The sequence below is a fragment of the Electrophorus electricus genome, chromosome 22, assembly GCF_013358815.1.
Source record: "Electrophorus electricus isolate fEleEle1 chromosome 22, fEleEle1.pri, whole genome shotgun sequence".
NCBI classification, from domain to species: domain Eukaryota; kingdom Metazoa; phylum Chordata; class Actinopteri; order Gymnotiformes; family Gymnotidae; genus Electrophorus; species Electrophorus electricus.
In genome coordinates, this window is record NC_049556.1 from 3177268 (window position 1) to 3192267 (window position 15000).

Sequence of the window (15000 nt, forward strand, 5' to 3'; positions counted from 1 at the left end):
TTAGTAAACCACAAACACGTACGCGCACACACACACACACACACACACACACACACACACACACACACACACACACACACACACACACACACAACTGAAATGCAGCAGACATAAACCACATCAGGGCTATGAGTCACACACACACACACACACACACACACACACACACACACACACACACACACACTCAACACTCTCACCAGCAAGCACACACACTCACACACTGGGTATTTCAAGAAACAGTCCCAGACGTCTGTCTGCATTAGTTTAGCATCACAGCATCTGATGAGCGAGACCAGAATAAGTAAAGCTGGGACAGGTGGAGACAATGGCACTGTAGACATGCTTGTGTCAGTGTGTCTTACACTCTATATGTTTGAGTGCTGCTGTGAGGGTATATATGAATGTGTGTCTAAGCGTGTGCATGTGTGTGTGCGCGCACAAGCACACCTGGCTGGAGCATGCTCGAGGCAAGCCTAGTGCACGTCTCCCTCTCTGGATGCGCTTGCCAGATTAAAGCAGGTGGACACTAGGTGAGTCCACAGGCCGCCGCCCACCAACCCACCGGGACCTGCCACACTGCTAAAACTTATAAACTTTTATATTATAATCCTAAGCATGCCAAGAGGAACTGGTCCTCTCTCTCTCTCTCTCTCTCTCTCTCTCTCTCTCTCTCTCTCTCAACAACTCTGCCCATCTCTCTCTCTTTGGCTCACGCTGCACTGTGTTCATGTCTCGAGCTGAGAATGAGATCTGTGCCTGCTGTCCGCGGTGCCCAGGAAGGATCTGCCAGACTCAGCACCTGAACAGGCTGCGGGAGCACTGGGAAACCACTGAGACAATAACAGCGTCGCGCCGGCTGCATGGAGGAGGCCGAATCTCGCCACGCCATCACGCGTGAAACTCACCCCAAAACCACGCCTTCGCTTGCTGACCCCAAAAATACCACTGTTTGCAAGACTCAACCCAGAACTGCACCACTGCTCACCTCTGATCACCCCACTTCAAAACCTGCATCAAGATCAACTCATTGCTCACACGACTCACCCCACGAATCACGCAATCACATGCAAGACTTGCCACACCCTTCCAAAGCTGCGACACCCGAATCCAATGTCGGATAAACCCCGAAACCCTGAACTCTTTAGAAAGGCTCCTACGCACAACAACAACCAAAAGGGACTCTTCACCACGCTGAGACACCGAAAACAAGCAGCGCCCACCTGTGTGGGAAATCCTCCGCTCAGTCCAAGCCGAGTGCTGAAGTCATCAGCCTACTCGCCTACCCGGCTCAGACGCGACGCTGCCTGGGGTATTTTAAGTTCTCCCCCTACTGTTGCGTGTTAAAATATCCGTACATCACAGCGTGCTAGCTCTGCTCCAAGTGAGGCTTCTTATTCACACCTAGCAACTAGCTGCTATCTTTTCTCTGAAATCTGGGAGGGGGGGGGGGGGGGGCGGCCGCATTGGTCTCTGGGGCACGGAGGGACTTGGAGCAGGGGCAAATGCCGGGGGCAACAAATCTGCCTCGTTCCATTTCTCCGGAACCATCTTTAACCCAGCTGGCATGGGGCGGTGGGAGGCTGGTTTGAGTAAGTCAGGAAAAAGCCACCTGACCTAGCAACCATAAAACGGTACAACACCTGCAGCCAGCGAGGTCTTGTTGACACGGCAACTATGGAATGAAACTCTGCTCCTGGAGTGATCTCAGCTTCTAGTGCTCAGTTGAGAGGGAAAAACAGATCTCTCCCACCATCTGCTTCTTCAATGATTCATCAGGCAAAGCAGTACTTGCTCAGAACTCGTCCTCTATCACTTGGTTCAAACTTTGGGGTCAGACCTCACTTTTCCTACTTGCGGATTTTCCACAAGTGACCCTTACGCAACACTGCCTCGGATGCAAGGAGCCAGTTTCTGAATGGTGCCTCGCATGACGCTGACCTCTGGGTTAACGGGTCGCTCTCTGACCTACTGGACAGAACCAAGGTTTCACCGTCGTGTGCAGGCTGTTGTGAGTGGGCCGTAGAGCGAGACGTCTTGCCGGCCTGATGGAGGTATGAGGTGGGTTGGGTTAGGCGAGTCTTTCCATACACATGTCAGAGTGAGTGTCTTCACGCATGAGTGAGAGTTACATCAGTTGGATAGGACGAGTCTTTACACACACACGAATGAGATTGACGTCAGTTGGGCAAGTCGAGTCTTTACACACACTCTCTGTCTCTCACACACACACACACACACACACAGGAGCGAGAGCAGCTGCGTAAAGCAAATCTCTACACACACGGGTAACAGTACTGTCATTTGGTGTGTGCTAGCGGTGTAATAAAAAACAAGAGATGTAATAGCTGTTAGTGTCCCAACAGAAATAAGAACGTCTATGAAACAGGCTGTGGGGCTTTTCCTGTAGCAGCTAAACAGGCTGTGGGGCTTTTCCTGTAGCAGCTAAACGGGCTGTGGGGCTTTTCCTGTAGCAGCTAAACGGCAGCATCGAGGCCTCCACTGTTGGACGTAAACACAGCCATGGTAGCAGCGGTGGATGTCCCGCGTGTCCCTCGGTTTGAGTGATCAGCAGACCCCACCATGGTTTAATCGCCACAAAGCTGATAAAGCGCCAAACAGTCCGAACTCCTACCAGCTCCATGCTAAAGTAACCTGGGCTAGCGGCTACCTTGAACCCAGAGAAACCCGAAAAAAAACGGTCGCAAAAATCAAACGTCTGAACATGTGAAAATATCGGCGTGCCTGCGATCAGCTCAGGACTTTGACCGCAGGGTTTCGGACTGACCCGTACCTACTCTCGCTCTGCCCGGTTATCCACACGATGGTCGCTCGCGATTCACACCCCGGCCCGGAAATAACTTCCAACTGGAAAAATTTAACAGAAGGGCAAGCTTGTTGTTAAAAGTGGAGCAGTGTGCGTGAGGCTTAAGAGAGGTCTTGGTGTGCAGCAGGGATGTGCGCACTGGATGATAGCTAGGGGCATGGAGTACCAGCAAACACTGACAAAAGGAACGCATTTAGTTTAGACAAAGACAACAGACAAAACTAACAAAACAGACACTGTTAATGAAACAAGGAATTCATCCAGATAGTTTTCAGTACGGAGCCAAACCAGCCTGCGCTGGGTTACGGCAGCGATGGCGTACACAAGGGAGAATGACCCTCAACAGCGAGAAAGAGAGAAGAACCAGAAAATGAATGAGGGGGGAGAGAGAGAGAGATGGAGGCAGATATCGAGACATGGAACATGCATGAGCACAAACGTCGCAGGGTCCGCACACCATGGCCCAGGTCAGCTGACCAGCTTTTAAAAAGAGAGACAGCGTGTGACGGAGGGGGAGGAGCTTAGAGAACGTTGAGCACGAACAAAGAAAGGCTTCAGCAAAGCATAAAGTAAGTATGGGTCAGGGTCAAGTTAACGCTAGAGTCTGGGCTTCAGTACAGCGATGGACACGAGAACAGCACGAACCTGCTCCCACCGAACCCTGTCTGCTGTGGAAGCAACGGAACGGTATGCAGCTTTAACGTCCGCACGGACCGACTGGCTCGCCGACTCGTAATATTAACCAGTCCAGTTGATGCCACTTAATCTTCATAACCAATTATTTCTGGTAATTCAAGAAAATGTAAAAACAAAAAAGAACCGACCCACGCCCCTCAAAAAAATCTAAGAGTAAGAGAGTGAGTCATTAAGACTTCATTAAATCAAAACAAATTGCACCAATCAAAGCCTTTGTTAAAAGCAAAAAGAAATTTAAAAAGAAAACATTTTAAGGGTTCTTTTACATGCCCAATAAAGAACAAATAAGAGCTCCAACCTCTTCTGACAAACTCCCATTAACAGTTACAACAGTACACAATTAATAAGCAGAGGACCCTACTACAGTCTGGCACACACACACACACACACACACACACACACACACACACACACACACACACACACACACACACACACACACACACACACACACACACACACACACACACAGCCTGAGCAGCCAAGCAGATCCTTACCTATGGTGCTTTTTGGGAGGTGGTGGAGGTGGTTTGGGCTCGGTGGTGTCTGCGCCGGCTACAGCGGGGAGCTGTGTGGAGGAGGCAGCGGACAGAGCGGAGGGGCTGGAGGCGACTCCTCCCAGCACGCTGCCCCTCCGCGTGTCGTCCTGCGCTCGGGTGCCCGTCTGTTTCTGACTGCCGCTATTGTTGGTGTCGGTCCCTGGCACGGGCTCACTCACGTGCGTGCAGCTCCTTCCGCTCGCCCCCGGCCCGCGGACGGCGGGGCCGTCGACGCGGCCGGCCAACCCGCTGCTGGGGCCTCCCTCCTCGCCCTCCTCCTCCTCCTCGATGCGACCCTCCAGGCTCCGGGTGTTGCGGAGCTTCTGCCTCCGCTCTGCGGGGGCGACAGCCGGGCCGGAGGACGGGGCATCCCCCTGGATGGCTCTGGAGCTCGGCTGGGGGGCTGGGGGGCTGAGCTCAGGGAGGGGAAGTGGGGAAAGGCTGGAGGTGCCCAGCTTCGGGGAGCGGCCGCTTCTCTTGGGGGGGATCGGGGGGCTGGTCTGGGGCTTGGTCTGGACAGAAGGCACGACAGAGGTCGCCGGGGTCGTTTCCGTGGTGCTGGGGGAAGGCGGCCAACTGAAGGCCGGGCCGGCGGGGTCGTCGGGGGTCGCGGGGCCGAAGTGCTGCCATTGTGTGCTGACCGCGGAGTCCGGGCTGCTCAGGTAGAATATCCGGTTGTTTTCCTCGGTGTGGGCGGCCACCACGGTTATGGTCGCCCTCGGACTTTCCGCGCTGCCGTTGACCTCGGCGCCCACCTCCGTGTGCTGCTGGGGTCGGAGCTTCCGCTTGGAGCTCTCGGCGTAGATGGGCTCGCTGCCTGCCCTCCTGCCTGGGTGACCCTTGGTGGGGCTGCCCCACCTGACCGCATCCCCGGGGCTCTCCGGACCGGCGAGGTGGAAAACGTCCGCTCCTGCCAGCGAGTCCGAACTGCTCCCGTACGAGCACGAGTCCGATAAACTGACGTTCCGGGAGTCTGGGGTCGCTGCCGGTGACGACGAAGTGCTCGACGTCTCCCTGGACACGCTGTCCGTGCTGTTTCCCGGCACTCCCGCCACAAGCCCCAACCCGAGAGTCGTCTGAACTTCCTGCACAGACGATGTTACGGTCACGACCTCTTCGCAGGTCCCTGGATACAAGCTCCTCTGGGCGTGACCCTGAACTTGTGACTCCTGTGTACCCATGTAGTTGCTCTTGACCATTCTGGCCAGATTTGCCCTGTAGGGGTCGCTGTTGCCATTCCCCTTTAGACTTTCCTCCTTTGTGACGAACACGCTGCTGGTAACGGCGGCGGGCTCGGGCAGCCCCGTGGGAGAGAGCACGCACATCGGGCGCCTGCCGCTGTGGTCCCGCTTGCCCGGGGCGCCGGCCTGCAGCAGGGCCTCTCTCAGTACTGTGCTGCAGCCGTTGATGTCGGTGCAGAGTGTTGAGAGGTCCAGGATCTTCAGCCCGACGGGACTCTTTGGGCTCTGCCGGGGCATGTCGACCACGTTGGCAACGCACGCGTCCCGATCGGCAGGTCGAGTACGTGCACGCATTCAGTGGGGGAATTGAAAGGAGACACTTCAGTTAAAACACTATTTTTCATTTTCACTCATGCTCACAAACTTTTATGCAACAGTGGAGATACAGTTCACCAGCAAGAGTCGTTAACCCGAGCGTGCATGAGCACACCTCCTCAAAATGCTGGTGCAGGACCATGGATACTGACGTTCCCACAATGCATCACTGCTTCTCACCGATCCTCTGCATTTAACAAGCACTGGAGGAGACCCTAGCCATTGATTTTATTTATTTGCCAATTATTTGCCATAGAATTTTCCAGAATGCTGATTTTCTGCATGGTCCATGTTGATATTAGTCATTATGGGCAGAAACTCCAAACTATGAAACAGTGTTCTGCTCTGAGGTCACTTTACTTCTGCCTGTAGTAAGACGACATGACAGAGCAAGGACTTCATGCCTTAGTCTTAGCTGGACTATTTCATTCTGCTTAATAATTCATGAAATCTGCTTTATTATGATTATTAAGAACATGGAAGAAGGTTTCAGCACCAACGACTGGAACAGCAGAGGACCAATGTGACACAATAACTAAAAAGCACAATAACTAAAGCCACTAATGGAAGTATACAGTGACAGTATCAGCATACCCCAGTAGTAGTAGTATACACTAACAGTATCAGTACACACTAGTAGTATACACCAACAGTATCAGTACACACTAGTAGTATACACCAACAGTATCAGTACACACTAGTAGTATACACCAACAGTATCAGTACACACTAGTAGCAGTAGTAGTATACACTAACAGTATCAGTACACACTAGTAGCAGTAGTAGTAGACACCAACAGTATCAGTACACACTAGTAGCAGTAGTAGTAGACACTAACAGTATCAGTACACACTAGTAGCAGTAGTAGTATACACTAACAGTATCAGTACACACTAGTAGCAGTAGTAGTAGACACCAACAGTATCAGTACACACTAGTAGCAGTAGTATTATACACTAACAGTATCAGTACACACTAGTAGCAGTAGTAGTATACACTAACAGTATCAGTACACACTAGTAGCAGTAGTAGTAGACACTAACAGTATCAGTACACACTAGTAGCAGTAGTAGTAGACACCAACAGTATCAGTACACACTAGTAGCAGTAGTAGTATACACTAACAGTATCAGTACACACTAGTAGCAGTAGTAGTAGACACCAACAGTATCAGTACACACTAGTAGCAGTAGTATTATACACTAACAGTATCAGTACACACTAGTAGCAGTAGTAGTATACACTAACAGTATCAGTACACACTAGTAGCAGTAGTAGTAGACACCAACAGTATCAGTACACACTAGTAGCAGTAGTATTATACACTAACAGTATCAGTACACACTAGTAGCAGTAGTAGTATACACTAACAGTATCAGTACACACTAGTAGCAGTAGTAGTAGACACTAACAGTATCAGTACACACTAGTAGCAGTAGTAGTAGACACTAACAGTATCAGTACACACTAGTAGCAGTAGTAGTATACACTAACAGTATCAGTACACACTAGTAGCAGTAGTAGTATACACTAACAGTATCAGTACACACTAGTAGCAGTAGTAGTATACACTAACAGTATCAGTACACACTAGTAGCAGTAGTAGTATACACTAACAGTATCAGTACACACTAGTAGCAGTAGTAGTATACACTAACAGTATCAGTACACACTAGTAGCAGTAGTATTATACACTAACAGTATCACTGTTAACACTTCATTCCCAGCTAATTTAGCATGTGTAGTTGAATACTGTGGTTCTTCCCTTCGTTACCTGGTCTGAGTTCACGTTGACATCTACTGTGGTCTCTGTAGCGTCCGTGTTCATCATGGTCGGCCTGACGGCGATGGTGGGCTTACTGTAGGGAGAAGGGGACACTCCTCCACCGTCTTCGTCTCTGCCTCCACTGGGCCTGGTGTTAGCCCCGCCCACGCTGGGCCTGGCACTGGCACCGCCCACTGTGTTGACCTGCGTGTGGGCACTGCGGGGGTGGAAGCAGTTCTTACATGAGCCTGGTTTCCAAACGTGCTCCGCAAACTCGCCACACACAGACATCTTATCACGGACACCAACTTCCTGTCCGATTGGGTTCTACTTCCGGGTCACTGCTGGGTGGAGCCAAGGAAGCAGAAGGCAAGATAATGGGGCATGCTGCACAGCAGATGGCTAACCCCTGGGGAAGCCTGAGGAGAGATCAGATGGAGAACTGCTGAGAAATAACTTTAAAAAGTGCAAGTTGAAATGTAGTAAAACTACCAATAACATCCACTCCTTTGCATAATGATATCTGGTGTCTATTAACTCCCATTCATTATAACTAACATTATCCAGAACAATTTTAAAAAGTCATTTTGGGTATACAAAAACGGTCAACTGGTAACATCGCGTCAACAAACCAATACAAAATCACAAATGGATTAATATCCGGCAAGGGCGGTTGGCTCTCAGTGCAAAAACAAAACAAAACAAAAAAATCTTTCAGCTGCTGCCAAACACAACCAGGTGCAAGTCATGCATAAATAAATCAATTATTTCATTACAGTTGCTGAAATAACACACACGGATACTCTCTTGTGCAAGAAAGGCGAAAGTACCACCAGCAGAGGTCAAAAAGCACCAGCTACCCCTGATCTCTACAGTCCTCCTAGACACATTTACATAGACTGCATTTATCCAGCAGGCTCCTGGACACTATATTAAAACCTTCCAATAATAGTGCAAGCACACCCAAGACATTAAATAAGGGTATTAATATCTCCAGCTGTTCACCGGGCTACAGGAGTTCTGCCTCCAACTCTGTCATCTCGTCAGGCCTGTCAAAGTTTCACCTGCTTATGAAAGATCATCTTCTGCTTCACCCAAACAACCACCTGGAGAACTGAGCGCACGGTGGTGTGTTTGATGGCGTCCCGACACCGTGGGGTGCCCCTCCCGGCGTTCCCAGGGCCAGCAAACCACCTGCGTGCATTCTCCTCAGCAGCGCAGAATTCCAACCTCGCTCGACTCCTGCCCCACTTTTTCCCAGGGCTCCCAAATTAGAGTTCCTGACTTGACCCCCAGAGTTGTCAGGGGTCGACGGAACAGGATTCCTAGCGCACCCTGCCGTTCCAGCGGGGCACGGAGCCAACGGAAGGTTGGAATGTTTGGAATGCATGCAGTGGAGGGGGGGGGGGGGGTTTCACACCACGACAGGGTTTGTCTGTGTTCCTCACACACCACATACACCCTGTGGTGAGAAAGCTCACACACTGCACACTGGCTTTCCCAGCTGGTGTCCGTTTCTCTCCCCGCCGAAGGGAAAAATCTTACAGCGCGGCTGGGCCAGAGCAGGTGCCGGGCCTGACATTATTTAGCCCCCTTTCAACTGATCTGAGAGCAGTCTGGCTCTTTGTTTCCCAGCAGAGAAGGTCAAAGGCTTTAATCTGAAGACGCCGATCCAGGATCAGCCCACTCCACCTGCTCGGTTTAGTGGGTGCAGCTTTTACCTTTGTCCCCAGGCCACTGTTTTCAGCTCCATCCCAGAAACATGACTCAAGTCGTGAGGCAAGACAGCCCCACCCAGTACAAACAGCCCATCAAATAACTCACCAGCCCACTGTGCCTCCGGCTAGTAACCGTGAGTTTTACTGTTCTGTTTACTGCTCTGTTTACTGCTAGGCGGAAACAGCATGTGTTGCTTCCTTTAAAATGAACCACATCGTCACAGTGATTCAGAGAAAAAAAAAAAAAAACTCCACAGCCAGCTTTAGCAGGCATGAGTCATCGGGGAAAAGTGCAGTTCGAGATGCACGGTGGCAGGGGTTTGGAAACCCAGCGTCTGAGAGCAGCTCCATCCCCAGCGAAAATCAGCGCAGAGCTCATTTCCATAACCATGGCTTTTTTTTCTGTCGTAGCTGAACAGTTACTGAGCGGTTCACGGTTCCAGGCTGAGAGCTGGAAGTTTGGGGTTCGAACCGCAGTTAGACAGCGTACTGCTGGTCCTGCCCGTTGCTGGGACTGGTCCACCTGTCAAACGTACACCTGCTCACATCATCCCCTCTCAAAGCCAGGAATGCCACTCAGTGGCATCACAACAAACTGATACACGTTTTGAAACAGCAGGAGTTTGGTTTGGCAAAACGCATCGTCTGTTAACGTTTATGGTCAACTTGAATTCTCTACAACAAAATACGTTAGTCAGCCAAATTCCTTCTTAAGTTACGGCTAGAAAGCTGAAGCCGCACTCCACTCAGTTCAGCAGAAGCCAGGAGAAAATAAAACAAAACAGAAAGAAACGATACAATTAAGTTTGAGTAAAGACACGAATCAGCATGACCGACGTGGCACGATAAAGCCCCTCTCTGAGCTGGCGGCAGCTCTCTCGCCACAGCCGCCGCCGCCGCCGCCGTGTGTGTGTGTGTGTGTGTGTGTGTGTGTGTGAGGAGAACCTTTCACAGGAGTTAACCTCCTACCCACAACAGCCGCAGAAAGACCCGGTGTAAGTGCTGAGACTCTCCGGCTACAGGTCTGACGAGTCCAGAGCCGAGACGACGGAGGGGCGAGGCTGCTGTTCCACCGACAACGTGTTAAAACTACCGAGAATTATTCTCGACCACGACTTCCACCTCTTATCCATTTACACTTGACTCCAACGCATTTGTGGTAAAGGCCACCGGTTCTTGTACCACCTGTTAATCCTTCGCCACATGCCACTAACGGCTACGAAACAAATGGCTGTACGAGCCGCGACGTCCAAACTTTTTAAGGCAATGGACGTGTGTGGAAATGGGACAAATTTCATTCGGGTACCTTGCGCCGTGTGAGCGGACAAAACCGTTTTTAATGTCCAGGTTCATGACGCGGGACATCCCGGGAGGCGAGGCCCGTTAACGGCGCCTCGCCGCGCTGTGACGCGTCTCGCACGCGCTGGCGTGTTTGGCTGCTGGCGCGTGCCTCGGTCCTCGGCGGATCAGCAGCGCCGCTGGCTGCAGTGGCATCGCTCGCTCCCAACCGACTACCCGCACGGTGTCGGTGATGGCCAGGCTTAACGCGGGTCCGTTAACGGTTGATCACCTGGCGAAACGCAATTTGCACGGTTCCCTTATGCGCAGAAGGCACCGCGAGGTGTAATCGTATCTCCCCAGTCATAATCCAGTGTCGCACCTCTGCTTCTCTCTCGCTTGGCGCAAACCAACCTTAATGCGCTTTGATGTACAATCTCGTATGTGCATAAAACAAACAAGTCAGCACCTACGACGGGCAAAAAAACCCCAAACAACAACAACCGAGACGCGTCTGACAGATTTTGTACGAATGCTAAGGATTTACGGTTTACCTGCGGAGTCCTTACTCGTCCGGCAGCACTCGGCGGTCCCACAACTGTTAAACCACTCCGGTCACATTAGATTTCCGCGCGGGAGTGAAGCGGTGAAGCGAGATCCAAAACCCCGTCAGCTTACCGATGAGACCGCGTGTGGGCTTCCCGGAGTAGACTAGACTGAACAGAGACCGCGAACAGTCAGGCGAAACTCCTGCAGCGGGCGGAGCTCCAAGAGCCCGTCAACACCCCCCTCCCCCACCCCGCCAAAAAAACACCCCCTCAAAACACCCCCTCAAAACACCCCCCAACCCCCCACTGTCAGAGCGCGCACGGTCCGGCGGGGTCCCGCGTGTGAGCGGAATACCCAAACAGTCCAGAAACACCGGCTTGTCTAATGCACCGTTAACAGCAGCACGTTTCAGCAGTGAACGCTTGCGGTCTTCTGCTTTAGATACACCTCTGTTTGTTGTTAAACACGTTTCGGGGACGAAACCTTTCTGACCTAGAACGGTATAAAACCGAAGGAAATATATTTTTTTTATGTGGCGTTTCAGGCTAAATCAACCAGCTCAAGAATATTTGTTATCCCTCCTTATGTAGACAGGTTGGATAACTTGTCCCGGTGACGTGTGACAGCCAGTTTTGGAGATGGTTTAATAACTGATGCGCTCTCATGAAAAGTTTCGTGGAGCTAAAAACAACAACAACCCAATATTAAAGTTATCGTTTAAAGGTGCCCCAGGGTGGTTGGCTGCCCTACTGTGTTAGTCAAACTAGCAGAGCATGCTTTGCTTCCACCCCATGGGCAGATTATCTCTGCTACTCTAACATCTCGGCGAAGATAGGCTGAAGCCCCAAATGACTAGAAAAACCATGTTAAAAACCCTGGCTGACAGCTAATGGGCACCATACAGAGGGTAAACACCACTAACAGCAAAGAGAAAGAGAGAGAGAGAGACACACACAGAGACGGAGAGAATTATGCAGAACGAGAGCGTGAGAGACAGAAAGAGAGAAACAGAGAGAGAAGAAAACACTTAACCAAAACTCCAGCACAACCACACGTTTGACTGTTAGATTTTTCCATCATTACAAAGAATGCACAGTCGAGTGTATCATTCTGCGTGAAACGGTAGCTGAGAGAAAGGATGGATCTGGAAACTGAAACTAATGTAATGGAAAATCATTTACCTGTATCGGATTACTCTAAGTGGCTCAAATCAGTGATCTTTAGACCCTTCTATTAGCATGATGGAAGGTAGCAATTCTCATTAATAAGTAAGTCACCAGGCAGCTGAAGGAGACCAGAACTAATCTCCACTGGCTCAGACTAGGGGACTGGTAGTGTTGTCAGTGTCTGAGACCTGGCTGGCTCTGCATACAAATGCTAGTATAAGACCTGAAAGAGCATTCCAGCTCTGAGCGCTTCTTAAACACACACACACACACACACACACACACACACACACACACACACACACACACACACACACACACACACATCTCTGATAACTACGGAGCTCTGAGGGGAACCGACAAGTTTTAAGAGTCCTAGCTCATCTCAGACCATGTTCTAGAACCCTTAAGTGATTTTGGAATATGGATGGATGCAGTCCTGACCCTGACCCTGACCCTAACCCTAACCCTGACCCTGACCCTAACTCACCCTAACCCTAACCCTAACCCTGACCCTAACCCTAACCCTAACCCTGACCCTAACCCTAACCCTAACCCTAACCCTAACCCTAACACTGACCCTAACCCTAACCCTGACCCTAACCCTAACCTTAAACCTGACCCTAACCCTAACCCTACACCTGTGGTGGACAGTAATACATGGCTCATGCAGCTAGCTCCTGGCTCCTCCCTCTCTGACACACTCTAACACGCTCTAACATGTTCCAATATGTTCCAACAAGCTCCAGCGTGTTTCAACACACTCCAACATGCTCCTACATGCTCTAACAAACTCTAACATGCTCATTCCATCATGCTCCAACTCACTCCAACACACTCCAACATGCTCCAGCAAGCTCCAACACACTCTAACATGCTCCAAAATGGTTCAACCTGCACTATAACATGCTCCAGTATTATTGAGTATTCTCAAACACTCTTGAACCCAATCCAAAATGCGCCAATGTGCTCCACCATGTCCAACACTAGTGAGAGTTGCCTGTGATATCACCCAGAGCTCAGCTATTACCCACCCAGAGCTCAGCTAATACCCACCCAGAGCTCAGCTACTACCCATCCAGAGACAAGCTATTACCCACCCAGAGACCAGCTATTACCCACCCAGAGCCCAGCTATTACCCACCCAGAGACCAGCTATTACCCACCCAGAGCTCACCTAATATCCACCCAGAGCCCAGCTATTACCCACCCAGAGACCAGCTATTACCCACCCAGAGCTCAGCTAATACCCACCCAGAGCTCAGCTACTACCTACCCAGAGCTCAGCTACTACCTACCCAGAGCTCAGTTACTACCTACCCAGAGCACAGCTATTACCCACCCAGTGCTCAGCTATTGCACAGATAGTTGATAAGGTGTACAAAATAAAAAATATTAATTGACAAATTTTGCTGATGTGGCATGTTGGTTAGGTTGATTTCTTGGGTCATTCTCTTTGTTCCATGATCTTTAAAACCTGATGGTTCTCATCATGGACAACTTTGTCAGCAGGGTTCATTTGACCTGTGCCCTGATCTCTGACCTTTGGGTTAATAAGTCAGAAAATAGGCTTTCCCTCTCCACTCATGGTGTGAGTGATGATGGTGCAGTGAGTCACAGGTGGTGCAGAGGGAAAAGCCCCAGTGAGCAGGAGCCAATCACGTGTCTCCATCCAAGCGTGGACAGCTCCGAGTAGAGACAGCCAATCAGGTGTCTCCATCCAAGTGTGGACAGTTCCCAGTAGAGACTGGCATAGCAGTGGCAGGCTGCTCTGTAGAAACAATCCAGCTTGACACATGCACTCTGAGAGCTGATTAATCACTTGTAAGGTTTTGCTTATGTAGTTTCATGTGTTTTCTCAGCCCTTTCTCTCTCCTCTGTGCTCTGCCTGGCAAGGTCAGCGTGGGCTTGTCTCCTTCAGCATCACTGGTGACAGACGTCATCCTGACACACACCAGTGGGACAGCTCAGGAGGAAACAAGTTTGTCCCTGTATGTTTTCCATCCTGTTGCAAGTTGGGCATTGTATGGAGTGGATGGCTGGGAATGCACTGGGAGTGGTCTGGATAGAGCTCATTAGGACACACTTTCACTGCAGGAGTGTGGCAGCCGTGAGGAGCACGGTCTGAAGATCCTAAACTCCTCCAGAGGGATCTGCATGCATAAAGCCACTGGGTTGAGGCACAGGGGTATACTTACAGGTGTTGTTAAAGGTCTCATACAGGTGCCATTAAAGGTGTCATACAGGTGCCGTTAAAGGTCTCATTCAGGTGCCATTAAAGGTCTCATACAGGTGCCATTATAGGTCTTATACACGTGCCATTAGAGGTCTCATATAGGTGCCATTAAAGGATTCATACAGTTGCCATTAAAGGTCTTACAGAGGTGCCATTAAAGGTCTCATACAAGTTACGTTAACAATCTTATACAAGTTCCATTAAATATCTTATATAAGTTCTCTTAAAGTTCTCATGCCTCCATGTCCTAATGGAGCCACAGAGTTGGGCCTGCACAGAACACAAGCAACACTGTACTGTGGTAGCACACGTGCATGTGCGTGTGTGTGCACGTGTGTGTGCGTGTGTTTGCACATGTGTGCATGTGCGTTTGTAACTCTTTTCATTGCTTCTCACTGTGATATGATCTATACATAGTGTCCTATTTCTTTGGTGACAGAAAGTTGTGTGAAAGAGGATGTCAGCAAGAGAAGACAAAAATGCACTGCCCTTACACACACACACACACACACACACACACACACACACACACACACACACACACACACACACAGAGTCGTGTGTATAATGCATAAGACTGAATTAGAGTGCTCTTGATTTTGGGTCACTGAGTGACACTGCAATGTGACTGGAGACAGATCATCAGTTAAAAAGCCTGTCTCTCTCTCTG

At 50.3% G+C, this 15000-nt stretch overlaps 1 protein-coding gene and 1 pseudogene across 1 annotated transcript in view; one reads left to right on the forward strand and one right to left on the reverse strand.

Moving 5' to 3' along the window:
- Positions 1-11078, reverse strand: part of LOC113585650 (inactive tyrosine-protein kinase PRAG1) — a 19571-nt gene extending 8493 nt beyond the window's left edge. Inside the window, exons 1-3 of the mRNA XM_035521395.1 lie at positions 10934-11078; positions 7393-7802; positions 4021-5528 (exon numbers count right to left, since the gene is read on the reverse strand). Coding sequence (XP_035377288.1) covers positions 4021-5528; positions 7393-7674 — 1790 coding nt within the window. The 5' untranslated portion in view covers positions 7675-7802; positions 10934-11078. The remainder of the gene's footprint in view (positions 1-4020; positions 5529-7392; positions 7803-10933) is intronic.
- LOC118240651 overlaps positions 1-15000 on the forward strand; it is a 659061-nt pseudogene that overhangs the window by 120280 nt on the left and 523781 nt on the right.